Source organism: Equus quagga, chromosome 1 (assembly GCF_021613505.1).
Source record: "Equus quagga isolate Etosha38 chromosome 1, UCLA_HA_Equagga_1.0, whole genome shotgun sequence".
In the NCBI taxonomy this organism is placed as follows: domain Eukaryota; kingdom Metazoa; phylum Chordata; class Mammalia; order Perissodactyla; family Equidae; genus Equus; species Equus quagga.
In genome coordinates, this window is record NC_060267.1 from 93,441,357 (window position 1) to 93,453,455 (window position 12,099).

Consider the following 12,099-nt stretch of genomic DNA (forward strand, 5'->3'; position numbering starts at 1 on the left):
AAGATGGGACTTAACCCGAGCTTTCAGTCGAGAGGCCAGGAGACGAGGTGGGGCAAGTCCTGGGGGAGGCCTGAGGGGCCTTGAAGCCAGGAGTCTCTGCGCCATCCTCAGGTGGGGCCAAGTGCTTTAACAGGGAGGAGCCAATTTTCAGGCCCAGAAGATTCGGGGGAATCTGAGGGTTCAAATTTTTCTGGCACATTGGCTCAGACCCCTGTGCCCTGTGTCTCAGGCCCTCTCTTGTCGGGCTCCTGGCAGGACGGGGAAGCCGGCCTCCTCGAGTTCTCTGGCACCTTTCTACTTTTTCGGCCCCCTGGCCAGAGGACACGAGAGTGTCCTTGTGTAATACCAGGAGGTCCTCTGGCTTGGCCTTAGAATGGACAGGAGGTGGTAACGTCTCCCTCAGCCTCTCACTGCCATTCTCTGCCACACAGGACTCCACAGTCCCTTACCATTCTCAGTGCCCGCTCTGCTGCCAGCCAACTCCCCAACACTTGAAACACGGCATCCACTGGCGCATGTTCTTCTGTGGGTCGCCCATCCCAGTTTGCCACTTGTGGGGTCTCAGAGCTCCACGCACTGCCAGGGTGGGCTCCCCTGGCTCCTGCTGGTGAATGATCCTGCTCCAAGCTCCCATTTGAGAGTCCACTTCCTAGGACTTCTCCTGACATCGGTGACTTCGGCTGGAGTCCCTGGGGGAGACCCTGAGACCTCTCCTGGGGAGGGGGAAGCAGGCCTCGCAGGGGCAGAAGTTGGGCTGCAATGCAGCCTCAGCAGAGGCCTCAGCCTGTCCCAGAGCCAGCTCTGCAGCCGGATGGCCCCCAGGGGCCGCTTTCCTGGCAGCGGGGGCTCTGGAAGGAAGGTGGCGGGGGTGGTACGCCATTATAACTTGGGATTCCTGGCACGTGGTGGTGGTACAATGCAGGTTGGATTGTAATTGGTTTTATTACTTTTAAAACATTCTCTACACACAGTGCACCCACTACTCCCTGGACCCCGGGGGACCGCTCCCTCTGCCTCCGCCCTGGGCGTGCCCCTGTTGGCCAGTCTTTAGACGCGGGCTGCCCCTGGGGTGGAGGGTCGCTTTGGCAAGGCAGCCCTCTTCCATCAAGGGTGAGTGCCCAGGAGGGACTCAGCTGTGAGCCACAGCAGGGAAGGCTCCTACCTGCACGGGGACCAGAGTGCTTTGGTCCTAAAGGGGCTTGTGGGTGATGGGTCTCAGCAGCCGTTCTGGGCTCATGGGGACGGGGCTGGAGTGAGGAAGGGGCAGGCTCCCACTTCTTCTCTTCCCCAGGTGTGGAACCAGAATGGCAAAAGCCCCTCCATCACCTTCGAGTACACGCTGCTGCAGCCGCCACACGCCCACCGCCCCCAGCCCGTCTACTACAGCTTCTCCGAGCCCGCCCCGGAGAGCACGGAGAGCCAGGAGCTGGACGGGGCTGACCTGGTGGGCTTCCTGCAGCACAACGGCTCCCTCTACGGCCAGGCCTCCTCAGAGCGGCTGGGCCTGGACAACCGGCTCTTTGGCCACCTGGGCCCAGGGATGGAGCTGGGTCTGCCCAAGGGCCAGGAGACCAACGAGGTGTGCGAGCAGGCCAGCGGCGGGGCCTGCGAGGGGCCCCCCAGGGGCAAGGGCTTCCGAGGTAACCAGGAGGAGGGGCGGGGTGGGGCCGGGGCTTCCCAGGGAGAGGGGCCTTGGGTAAAGCGTCCTCCGTCCCCACAGCCTGCAGAAGAGCTTGATGGAGGCGCCAGCTACGCGCAGGCGTCCTGGGGCAGGCCCCTCACACACGTCTTCTTTTACATCCTTTCTGGGGTGGACACCATTATCCCCATTTGACAGATGGAGAGACCGAGGCTTAGAGAGGGGGGACCTGCCCACGTCACGTAGTCCCCCGTGGGTGAGCTGGAGGACAGTGTGACCCCAGAGCTCGTGCCCTTGCCCATTCGATGGAGATGGACAGACAGGCAGACAGCATATGAGGCATAGCAGGGGCACAGGGAGGGACTAACGGGCAGCCGAGGGGGCACGGGGAGGACCTGGAGTTCTCAGGGAGGGTAACCCCTGCCCTGAGGGCTCGGGAATGAGTGAGGGTTAGCTGGCAAGGACGTGGGAGAGGGGTGGGGGGAAGAGAGGACAAGTGAGGGACAGCCTGGTGGGGCACGTTCCAGGGCAAGAGGCAGGAGCTGTGGCTGGAGCTGTAGGCAGTGAACCCAGAGTCGGGGCCCCGAGACCCACGCGCTCCGGGCTGTGAGTGCTTCATAGGGGTGGGTTTGCACCATCGCTCCTGCTGAGGGGCAGAGAGTAGGGCAGACTTGGGAGGAATCCGCTCACGCACTTGAGGGCACGTTTCTAAGACCCCCCGAATCTCCAAGTAGAAGACATGTTGGAGGTTATATTTGCTTCCTGGGGCTGCCATAACAAAGGACCACAAACCGAGGGGGTTAGAATAAGAGAAATGTGTTCTCTCCTGTTCTGGAAGCCGGAAGTCCAAGATCAAGGTGTCACAGGGCCACGCTCCCTCCAGAGGCTCCAGGGGAGGGTCCTTCCTGTGTCTCCCAGCTCCTGGTGGCTCCAGGTGCTCCTTGGCTTACAGCAGCATCACTTCAGTCTCTGCTCCGTCCTCACATGGCCTCTCCTCTGTGTCTGTGTGTCCCTCCTCTTCTTTAAAGGACGTAGGGCCCACCCTAATCCAAGATGAGCTCATCTTAAGACCCTTTACTAATTACATCGTTGAGGACCCTATTTTCAAATGAGCTTACATTCTGAGGTTCAGAAGGGACAATGTTAGGGGGACCCTATTCAATGCACTGCAGAGGTCAAGCAGACTGCCCCATAAGAGATTGTCCAGGCCAGCTTGCACGCCTCCCCTTGATGATCCGTGTCCTTCCATTGGGCAGAAACCTGCCTCTGGGAGCTTCCTGGGTCAGCTCTTTGCTTCAGCCCCACTGGTCCGGGCCCCCCCACCCCAGGGCAGCCCTTGCCCCCCACTCGAGGGACCGCTTGACATTGAGCCACCTGTCTTCCTTGCAGATGGCAACGCCACCGGGACAGCCCTCGCGGGGGACCAGGATGACCATGAGGCTGATGTCCGTTTCGCCTCCCAGGAGCTCCTCTCGGCCAACGCCATCTCTGGCCAGCTCCTGGGTACAGGCTCCGACTCCAAGGAGCTCGCCCTCAACGAGACTGTCAACAGCATCTTCGCGCAGGGCGCCCCAAGGAGCTCTCCTGCCGAGACCTTCTATGTCGACTATGAGGAGAACGAGGGAGCCGGCGCTTACCTGCTCAACGGGTCGTACCTGGAGCTGAGCAGTGACAGAGTGGCCAACACCTCCTCTGAGGCCCCCTTTCCCAACATCAGTGCTAGCCTCCCCACCACGGCCGGGAACAGGACTCACAAGGCCAGGTAGGACGCGCTTCCCCTGCCCTGTCCGGGGGCCGCTGGGGCAGGGTCCGGTAGGTGAGGCCTTGCTATGGGAGTCTGACCGGAAGGGCCAGGGGGAGTGAGAGGGATCCGCCCCAGCCCAGGGGCTCCTGTCCCTGCCCCATGGGTCTAAGCAGAGGCCTGGGTTTTAGTGTATCCTTCCTGAAGGTTAGGCCCCTGGGTGCCAGAGCCCGTGTGTGGGTCTGACCCAGGCGCAGGGGAGGAGGAGGTGCCCAGCATGAGCCCAGCGCAGGGCTGAGCATCCTATGTGCTTAGAAACGTTGACTTGTCAAGCCACCTGTAGTGTCAGGGATGATTATTAGGGCTGAGAGAGGGAAACTGACGGACTCGGGCTTGGAGAGCCTGAGGGTGTGGGGTCCCTGGGTTCTTAATCTGGACAGTCATTGCACACGTGGCCACGAACACGAGGTGGACACTCCAGGCCGTTCCCCGAATGTGGGGTGACTCAGTACAAACCTTCCTCCTAGGCCAGGCGTGAGACTGGGGAAGGGGCCAGTGGGTTCCTTAGCTGGGGGCCAGACCCTGGAATCAGGCACAAGGCCACCTGTGGGGACTGGAGCTGCCTCTGAGATGGGTGTGTGATGGTCTGCCTGGGCCAGGCCCCCAGAACCAAGGACACACATGGGGACACCTGGGCAGTCACACTTGGGGACAGCTAGGCAGTCACAGCTGGGGACACCTGGGCAGTCACGGCTAGGGACACCTGGGCAGTCCTAGCTGGAGACATCTGGACAGTCACCTCTGGGGACACCTGGACAGCCACCCCTGGGGACACCAGGACAATAATAACTGGGGACGATAATAGCTGGTGATGCCTGGGCAGTCATGGCGACCCCGGAGGGCCCTGAGGCCAGGAGCCTCCAGCCCCAATTCCCGGTGACAAGCCCCCTGGGCTGAGGATGCCCACCCTGAAGGGTCCCTGTGCTGTTCCCCAGAAGCTCCCTGGGCAGTGAGGCTGACTGGAATGACAGGACCAGGCTCTGCAGCCACTGGTGGTGAACGGGCACTGGAGGCAGGAAGGGGCCCTTGGGGGTTTGTTTCGTCTTGTTTTTGGGGACCCACACAAACCCTCAGCTTTAGACAACAAACCTAAACGGAACCCCAGCCAGGGCCGAGGATGCAGAGGTGGGGTCCTCGGGAGCTCGGGAGCCTAGGTTGAGGGAAGACTTTGGGGGTCACTCTTAGGTGACGTGGTGACGAGGTTGGGGCGACCCTCTCACCCTTTCCCAGGGGACGAGTGCAGTGAAGCTGCCCGCCGGAGCCACGAGGCCCATAGGAGGGTGACTCCCCCTTTGCTAAAGCTGTTTTCTGAGGCCCCGGCTCACGTGAGCGTCCCCGGGCCTTAGGGCTTGTGGGGCTCAGCTGGGGCATTTCCAATGGAATTCTTTGCAAAGGTGGAGAGAGTGAGGGCTCTGGAGCTGCTGTGGCTGCCCTTCCTCCTACAGGGCCGACCAGGGCCATCTGTTCACCCCGACCCCGGGGCCCAAAACCTTGTAGGGAGTGGGGCCGCCAGGGAGCGTGGGACCCAGCAGCGGGAGGGGTGACAGGCTTTGCTTTGGGGTACAAGTACTGAGTCTGAGACGAGAGTTCAGGGGCAAAGGGCCAGAGTTCAGAATCAGCCAGCACTTGTCTGTGGGGCCCAGGCCTGTTACTTCAGTCTCCCAGCCTGGTTTCTGCATCTTCCGCCTGGACTCTCATCGCCCCAGGGCTGTCCGGAGGATTCAGTTCTATCTCGTATGTGAAGCACCTAGTGAGGACTCCGTGCACGGAAACTGTCAGTAAGACACTGACCTCCAGAGTTGGGGAGGGACCCTTCCAGGGCCCACGACCCAGGTGGTGAAGAAGGCCAGCTCTCTGAGGCTCAGAGTCCCTCTCTGAACAGATTTATCAGGGTGGCACAGAGGCCCTGCTGTTTAACTTGGCTTAAGCCATGGAAAATGCCAGCGGCTGTGTGGTGCAGTGGAAAGCGCAGGAGGGAGGCTGGGGAGACCTGGGTCACCATCCCAACTCTGCCCACCGGGACCCTCTCTGGGCCTCGGTTTCCTCATCCCTAAGTGGGGGGCTTGTTGGAGGGCCTCAGGGCCCCCAGCTCAGGTATTCAAGGATTCCCAGGCCAGGTTGGCACAAGCTTTTGGGTCCTTAAGCCATGTTTTGAAGAGTCTCTCCTGCCCCATCCCAGTCTAATTGTAGCCCACCAGCTCTGTCCCATAGGCCTGCTGGGCTTCCAGCACCTGTTGGGGAAGCAGGAATCAATACAATTGATTGTCAACACTCCGGAAGTCCCCACTTGAGGAGAGGGGGCGGCTCCCCCACCAGGCTGCCATCAAAGGAGGCTGCCAAGCAGAGACCAAAGGTGGTCTTTTGCGATAAAGGGCTGGGGGAGGCCGAGGGGGAAGCCACCGGGCCGAAATAGCCCGTCCCCGCGGTGAGCTGTCCAAACACAGGAAGTCATGTCTGCTGGAGAGACGGCGAAATCAAAGGGGCAGCCCAGAAAGGAAAGGTTATTTTCATCTTCTCGGAACAGACTCAAACAATCAAGGGAGGCCCCGTCACCAGACGCCGATGTCGGGAACGTCTGAGGCACAGAGACGGAGGGTCCCTCTCCCAGCCCGGAGGGGAAGGAAAGCAAAGAGGCTTTCTGGCCCATTTATAAACAAACACAATCATTGCAGAGCCTCCCTGGCCGGCCGGCCGGCAGAGGATTGTGTCAGCCTGCGCTCACTAGGCCGCTGGGTGGAGGGCCCCAGTGACACTCGATTTGGCATCCCGGTGCCTGGTGGCTGTCACCAGCCGTCAGCAGTCTGGCAGTTCTGTCTCTCTTGGCTGAGAGGGGCTCTATCTTCCTTGCAGATGGAGGCGGGTGAAGGGCTGGTGGTGCAGCGATTTCCTGGGTGTTTTTCTCCCGCGCTACTTCTAAGAACAGAACCTGTTAGGCGTTGCATTGTTGTGCAAATATAGGCAGCGTTTTTTCAAGCGTCGCATATGCTGTGCGCGATATGGGCTGGTGCTCAGACTGATGTGTAGGCAGCCCCTCCAGAAATACCTTTTGTGCTGAAAATCTGAAGGGTTATTTTGAACGGGGCCCGCTCTCCCTGGAGTCAGGAGTGAGTCACGCTGCCTGCTGGCGCGAGGAGTGTGTAATTAGATAAAGATGGTGCAGCTTCTCCATGGGGGGGGGGGGGGGGGGGACGGGTTGGATCTTTTCATCTCTTTTTGTTCTTGGGGGGAATTTAGAGCTGTTGAAAGGAGGGGTGGCGCCCCAATCAGCAGAGCTCTGTGTTTTCCAGTCGAGCCTTCGGGATCTGTCCTCCTCCCCTGAGGCCCTGCTCACGGGAGCTGGTGCTTACCCAGGTCTCTGCGGGGCCGTAGTTTGAGATGGCAGGGTCTTGGGGCCCATGTTAAAGTTCTCTCTCATTTTTAAGGAGCGGGGAGACCTTCTCCTTCCACACCCCAAAGCTTGTGAAAATCCAGGGCGGGCTCCTGGTTGTGAAGCCACCACATGAGGGGGCCCAGCAGGCTTTGAATAGCTGTGAAACCAGCTGCCAACTCACCACCCGCCCGGCCTCCTTCTTTGTCCCCCGTCCCCCGCTCTCCCTCCCTGGGTTTATGTAGTCACGGCGGTAAATTCATTGCTTCAAGTCCATGGGTCAGTTATTTCCTGGTTCTCAGAGCGTGATGGACAACATCCACGCCACAGTCAACACGAGGACGGTTCTCGCCCACTGGTGAAATCCCACGTGGCGCACGAGCTCACAAACCAACAACTCCCTCTTGAATCCAAACCAGTGTCTCCATCACAGAATCGGCTGGAAAGCCTTTGAGAACGTGCGCCCCGCAGCCCTCATCTAAGGCTGGCCACGAGGGGACGGAAGGTCCCAAGGAAAGGACCTGTGGCTGTGCCCAAAGTTAAGCCCTGGGGGAGGGTGAGCTCCAGAGGTCTGCAGCCAGCACCCCCAGGCCCGGAGGGAGGCGGAGCCAGGCGACCGAGGAAGGGGGTGGTCGAGGCCCGAAAGAGATGCCGTCAGCTGGGGCATCGCAGCTTGCCCGCTGCCCCGGCTCTGGGGGCCACATTCGAACAGCCTGCCTCCCGGAGCAGAGGCCTGTGCCACCTCTCTCCTCCCCACTGAGTCAAACCAGCCTGCACACCGGCTCTGGAGGCCGGGCCCCGGTGCACCAACTGGTTCAGGGAAGCAAGCAGTCCTAACAATACTTGGCTTTGGCTGCCCGGGTTCCGGCCAAGAATCCTGGCCGGCCGCTGGCGGGGGCCCGGCATGCCTTTCCCCTTGCACAGCAGCCCTCGCAGCCCTGGGCAGAGCGTCTGGAGGGGACGCGGCCACGCCCCCGTCTGCAGCGAAGCTTTCTGTTTTGATAATTGGAGGCTGAATGGCAAGTGTCCCCATTCAATCTGAATCCCAGCTGAGGGAGGCAGCAGGAGGGAACTCGGGCACGTTCCCAGCCCCTAAGTGCCTTCTGAGGTCCCTTCCCGAGGAGGGCTGGGGTAGAGAGAAGGAGCCCACCTGCCTATGCTAGAAGGTAACACGGGGAAACCTGTGTGTGTGGAGGGAGCAATGACCATGTTGGTGAGCCCCAAATTCTTCACTGTCCTGCCCCCCAGAAGGAGCTTCGGCAGCTGCAGTGCCGCATGCAGACTAAGTTGTGGAGGTGGGAAAAATGCAGATGTCTGCTCCCTCCCAACACGTGCCTTCCTGGGCCCCCTCCCCTTCTGTCCACTGCAGGCAGTGGGCACTCTGACCCCAATGGGGGGGCTTCAGCTGGCCCTGGGACAGGTGTGCTGTGACAGGAAGCACCCCGTCCTCCGTCGACAGGACACGCCCTCTGCCGAAAACACGCCCCGCGGTGAGCGCCCAAGCGTCTGACCTGCTTCTCTGCTGCTCGCTTTCAGGACCAGGCCCAAGGCGCGCAAGCAAGGCGTGAGTCCGGCAGACATGTACCGGTGGAAGCTCTCGTCCCACGAGCCCTGCAGTGCCACCTGCACCACAGGTACCACTCACGGGCTGCCAACGGGCAGCGTCTGCTGACTCTGCCTCCAGGGGCCTGGCTGGTGCTTCCTGACTGCTAGTCGAGGTCCTTGTGTTCACGACGTGCTGGACCATGTAAAGTCCAGCCTCCTGGGTGTTCTGCAGGCCCCCAAACGTCCCCTCATCTGTTGCTATTTGTGTCATGTCTCGCAGAGCAAATATCCTTTCAGTTAAAAGTAGGAAGTCTCAGTTGGGGAGGACTTGACTTGTGTTTACAGCAAACATCGGAAGGGGGAGGTCGACGCACACGGTCTGAGACGGAGGGAACCGTCAGATTCTAGGACCTGGTCAGGGGAGGAGGAGGAAGGGGAGCAGAGACCCCTTGGTCGTGCCTGACAGACAGACACATGTGCTCAGTCAGGGTTGAGCTAGGATTTGAACCCACGTCTGTCTGTCTGCATGGCCGGCCACCACTGAACTGAGACACTGGCTGGGTCTCCTTCTACTGCCAGCTCTGGTTCCCGCCCCTGGGGGCTGCTACCAGCTCAGATGTCAGACCCAGCACCAGGACCCGGGGGCAAATGTTGTAGGGAGACCCTGAGGGTGGCCTCATCTGTACTTGGGACCTCGTGTTTTGGTTTGGACGTACCGGGAGGTACCACTCCGATGGAGGATGCTCCCCACCCTGCCCTGGCCACCCCCACCCCCACCCCACACGCAACTGGAAGCATCCAAAGCGTCTGACCAGTGAGGAGCATGAGGCAAGCCACCGACTGGACCCTGGGCAGCAAGAGGTCTGGTTGGCATCTCAGAAGAGGGGCCCAAGGGAGGAGAGGGAGGTGGTCCTGCCAGCTCTGAAGGGACCCCCGGTTCTTATGTTCTGCTCACACTGCTCTCCCTCTCGGGCAGGAATCTGGGGCCCCTCCTCCTGCTACAAGAGCTCCCCTGAGCAGGGTATGGGACACTCTGAATTTGCCCCCTTGGAGGGCACAAGGCAAGCTTTGTGGGGTGTGTGGTGAGCACTGAAGATGCACTCTCTGGTCGACCACACCATGTGCCTTTGGCAAGCTGCTTGGTCTCTCCAAGCGTCAGTTTTCTACCTGTGAAATGGGACGTGCACCTATCTGCAGGTGGTCATGGGGGTGGGCATGAAATGAGAAATTAGCTGTCAGGGCCAGAGCTCAACAGATGGGCGCTGTTGCTACAGTGGCGGCTGCCACCGCGTAACACAGGCTGAGGCCTGCATGGTGCCCAGGGGCGGCTGAGCCATTGCTCTCGGGGGTGAACCGTGTGAGCCACCTCACAGGGCTGGGCCCGCAGGGGCTGAGCGCGGTGTGGGCTGTTGGGGAGTCTGCTTTGCCAGAGCCTGTCTCAGCAGGCAGTGACCTGTTCTGAATCGAGAGTCCCAAAGTGCTCCAGGACTCCCTGTGTGCTGGGATTGCCACAGAACATGTGGCTGGGAGCATCTTCCTCTCCTCTCTGACACATCGCTGCGTGGGGAGGTGATGTTGCTTGAGACACCTCCAGCATGAGGCGGTGTCGGTGCTGAGGGGCCTGATGCCTGGCCCAGGGTGGAAGACGGTCCCTGGGGAGGACCCAGTACCATGTCTTGACACCACGAGAGTGGCCAGGCACAGGGTGGGCTGGAGCTGTCCTGTGTGGCCCAAGGTGCAAAGGAGGAAGAAAGAAGGAAGGAAGTAAGAAAGTCAGACTTTGGCCCTGCTAAGAGGCAGAGCACTCCTTCAGACGAGGCTGTCCAGGGATGGAATGAGAGGCCCTGAGGGAGAGCGAGTTCCCTGTCACCACAGAAGCACCAAGCTGGGCCCAAGTGGCACTGGGTAGAAATGGCAGAGTCGGACCCCTGCAGAATGGTTCCCTGCCACCACCTTTTGCACACCCTGTGCTCACCTCTGATGCTCACCACTGGCTAGCTACTCTCAAAATCCAACTTTACGGGGCACCAAGGCCAGTCCGGGGTGGTGGTGGGGGATACAAACCTTCTGTGGCACGTGGTGTCTGTGCAAACGTCCAACAGGTCATCGGCACACAGCAGGGCCCCCTCCCTGCCCATGGCTTACCAGGGACTCCTGTGGAGGCTGTTAAATGATGTGGCAATCTCGGGACCTCCAGCTCCAGCCAGAGCAGGGGTCTTCTTTCTGTTCCTTGAAGACACTCTGTGGAGCTGTAGAAATGCAGGTGAATTGGTTTGGACTCTCAGCTTGTCTCCAGCAATGATTTGAAACGATTCCTCCGCACCTCCAGGGCACAGAAGGGAGGGGAGTGGAGCCAGGGGCCCCCGAGCCTCACCCTCCCGCGCAGGAGCGAGCAGATCCCATCTGTCTCATGTGCAGGGCTCCCTGCTCCCTTTCCCTTAAGGGAAAGGCTCCCTGTCTGAGAAGCTTTGAAAAGCACTGTGCTCAAGACTGACGCCCTCAAGACGGTGTCCGGAGACTCGGCATTTTGACTCCCCAGCATCTCCAGGAGGCTCCCGTTCGGGCGATGAGCAAGCTGAGGCCTGGGGGGCCTGACAACATTCACCTCGCCCCAGCAGGCCGAAACTGAGCTGAGAGTGAAGTCCAGGCTCTCTGATCAGGACCTGTTGTGTTCCCACTCAGTGACGAGGAGCGCGTGGGCAATCAGGCACTCGGCGAGGGTCTGCAAGTCCCCGACCCTGGACCTCCCTGGGCCCCAGAGCTCGTGTCTCTGAGGCCTGGAACATTCCCAGCAGAGCTGGCCAGGAAGCCAGCCTCCCCCTCAGAGAGGGCTGAAGACTACACAGCCCGGAGCTGGCAGAGAGGACCCAGTGATTGCAGCCTGGCTGGTCCTTTACGGAAAAAAGGAAAAATCCCCGTGTGGGCTGCTTCCCAGGCTGTTTCGTTCCATCCAGGGCTGGGGCTTGGAGAGGCAGGAGCCGCCGGCTTTCAGACATGCGCCACTGGGGAGGGAGAGCGAGGTGGCTGGGGCTCTTCACTAGGGGGAAATTGAGTTTCTCCTGGGGATCGGCAGCCCTCGCAAGGAGGGTTCCATTATCTGCATCATTCTGGAAGGCTGGGTCCCTCTCTCTCACATGCGCATACACACAACAGTAACAACAACAAACCCTAACCCGCCCGGGCCTTCACCAAGGCTGACAGCTCTCCCTGAGTCATCCTGGCTCCTTGGCAGGGACCCACCCACTGTTTAGCAACTTTGGCCTGTGTGTCAGCTCAGTGCCAGGCACAGGGGTGCAGGGGGAGGAGGACAAGAAAAGTCAAAGGCGGAGGTGGGCTCAAGGAATTAACAATGCTAGGCAAGGGCTGTCCCTTTATATACGTCCCCTGATGGGATTTATAGAGGACTAGGGAGCGAGAAAGGGAAGCACACGAAATAATGATTAAAGAAAGTTTAAGAGGTCATTTGAAAAGGACTGGGGCATGCCACAGGAGGGCAGAGAGGGTCTGAAGATCTCATATAACATCTAGGGAGGCAGGAAAGGGCTGGAAAGATTAGACTTCCCACCCCTATCCACCCATCCACCCTTTCACCCACCCACTCATCCATCCATTCATCTACCCACCCAGCTATCCACCTATCTGCCCATCCACCCACCCATCCATCCACCATCCACCCACCCACCCATCCATCCATCCACCATCCACCATCCATCCATCCACCCATCCATCCATCCATCCATCCATCCA

At 60.1% G+C, this 12,099-nt stretch overlaps 1 protein-coding gene across 3 annotated transcripts in view; it reads left to right on the forward strand.

Moving 5' to 3' along the window:
* The window catches only part of ADAMTSL2 (ADAMTS like 2), a 38,019-nt gene that overhangs the window by 17,389 nt on the left and 8,531 nt on the right, over positions 1-12,099 (forward strand). For all 3 annotated transcript variants that reach the window (XM_046671132.1, XM_046671141.1, XM_046671123.1), the window contains 3 exons: positions 1,292-1,640; positions 3,029-3,401; positions 8,344-8,441. In XM_046671132.1, coding sequence (XP_046527088.1) covers positions 1,292-1,640; positions 3,029-3,401; positions 8,344-8,441 — 820 coding nt within the window. The remainder of the gene's footprint in view (positions 1-1,291; positions 1,641-3,028; positions 3,402-8,343; positions 8,442-12,099) is intronic.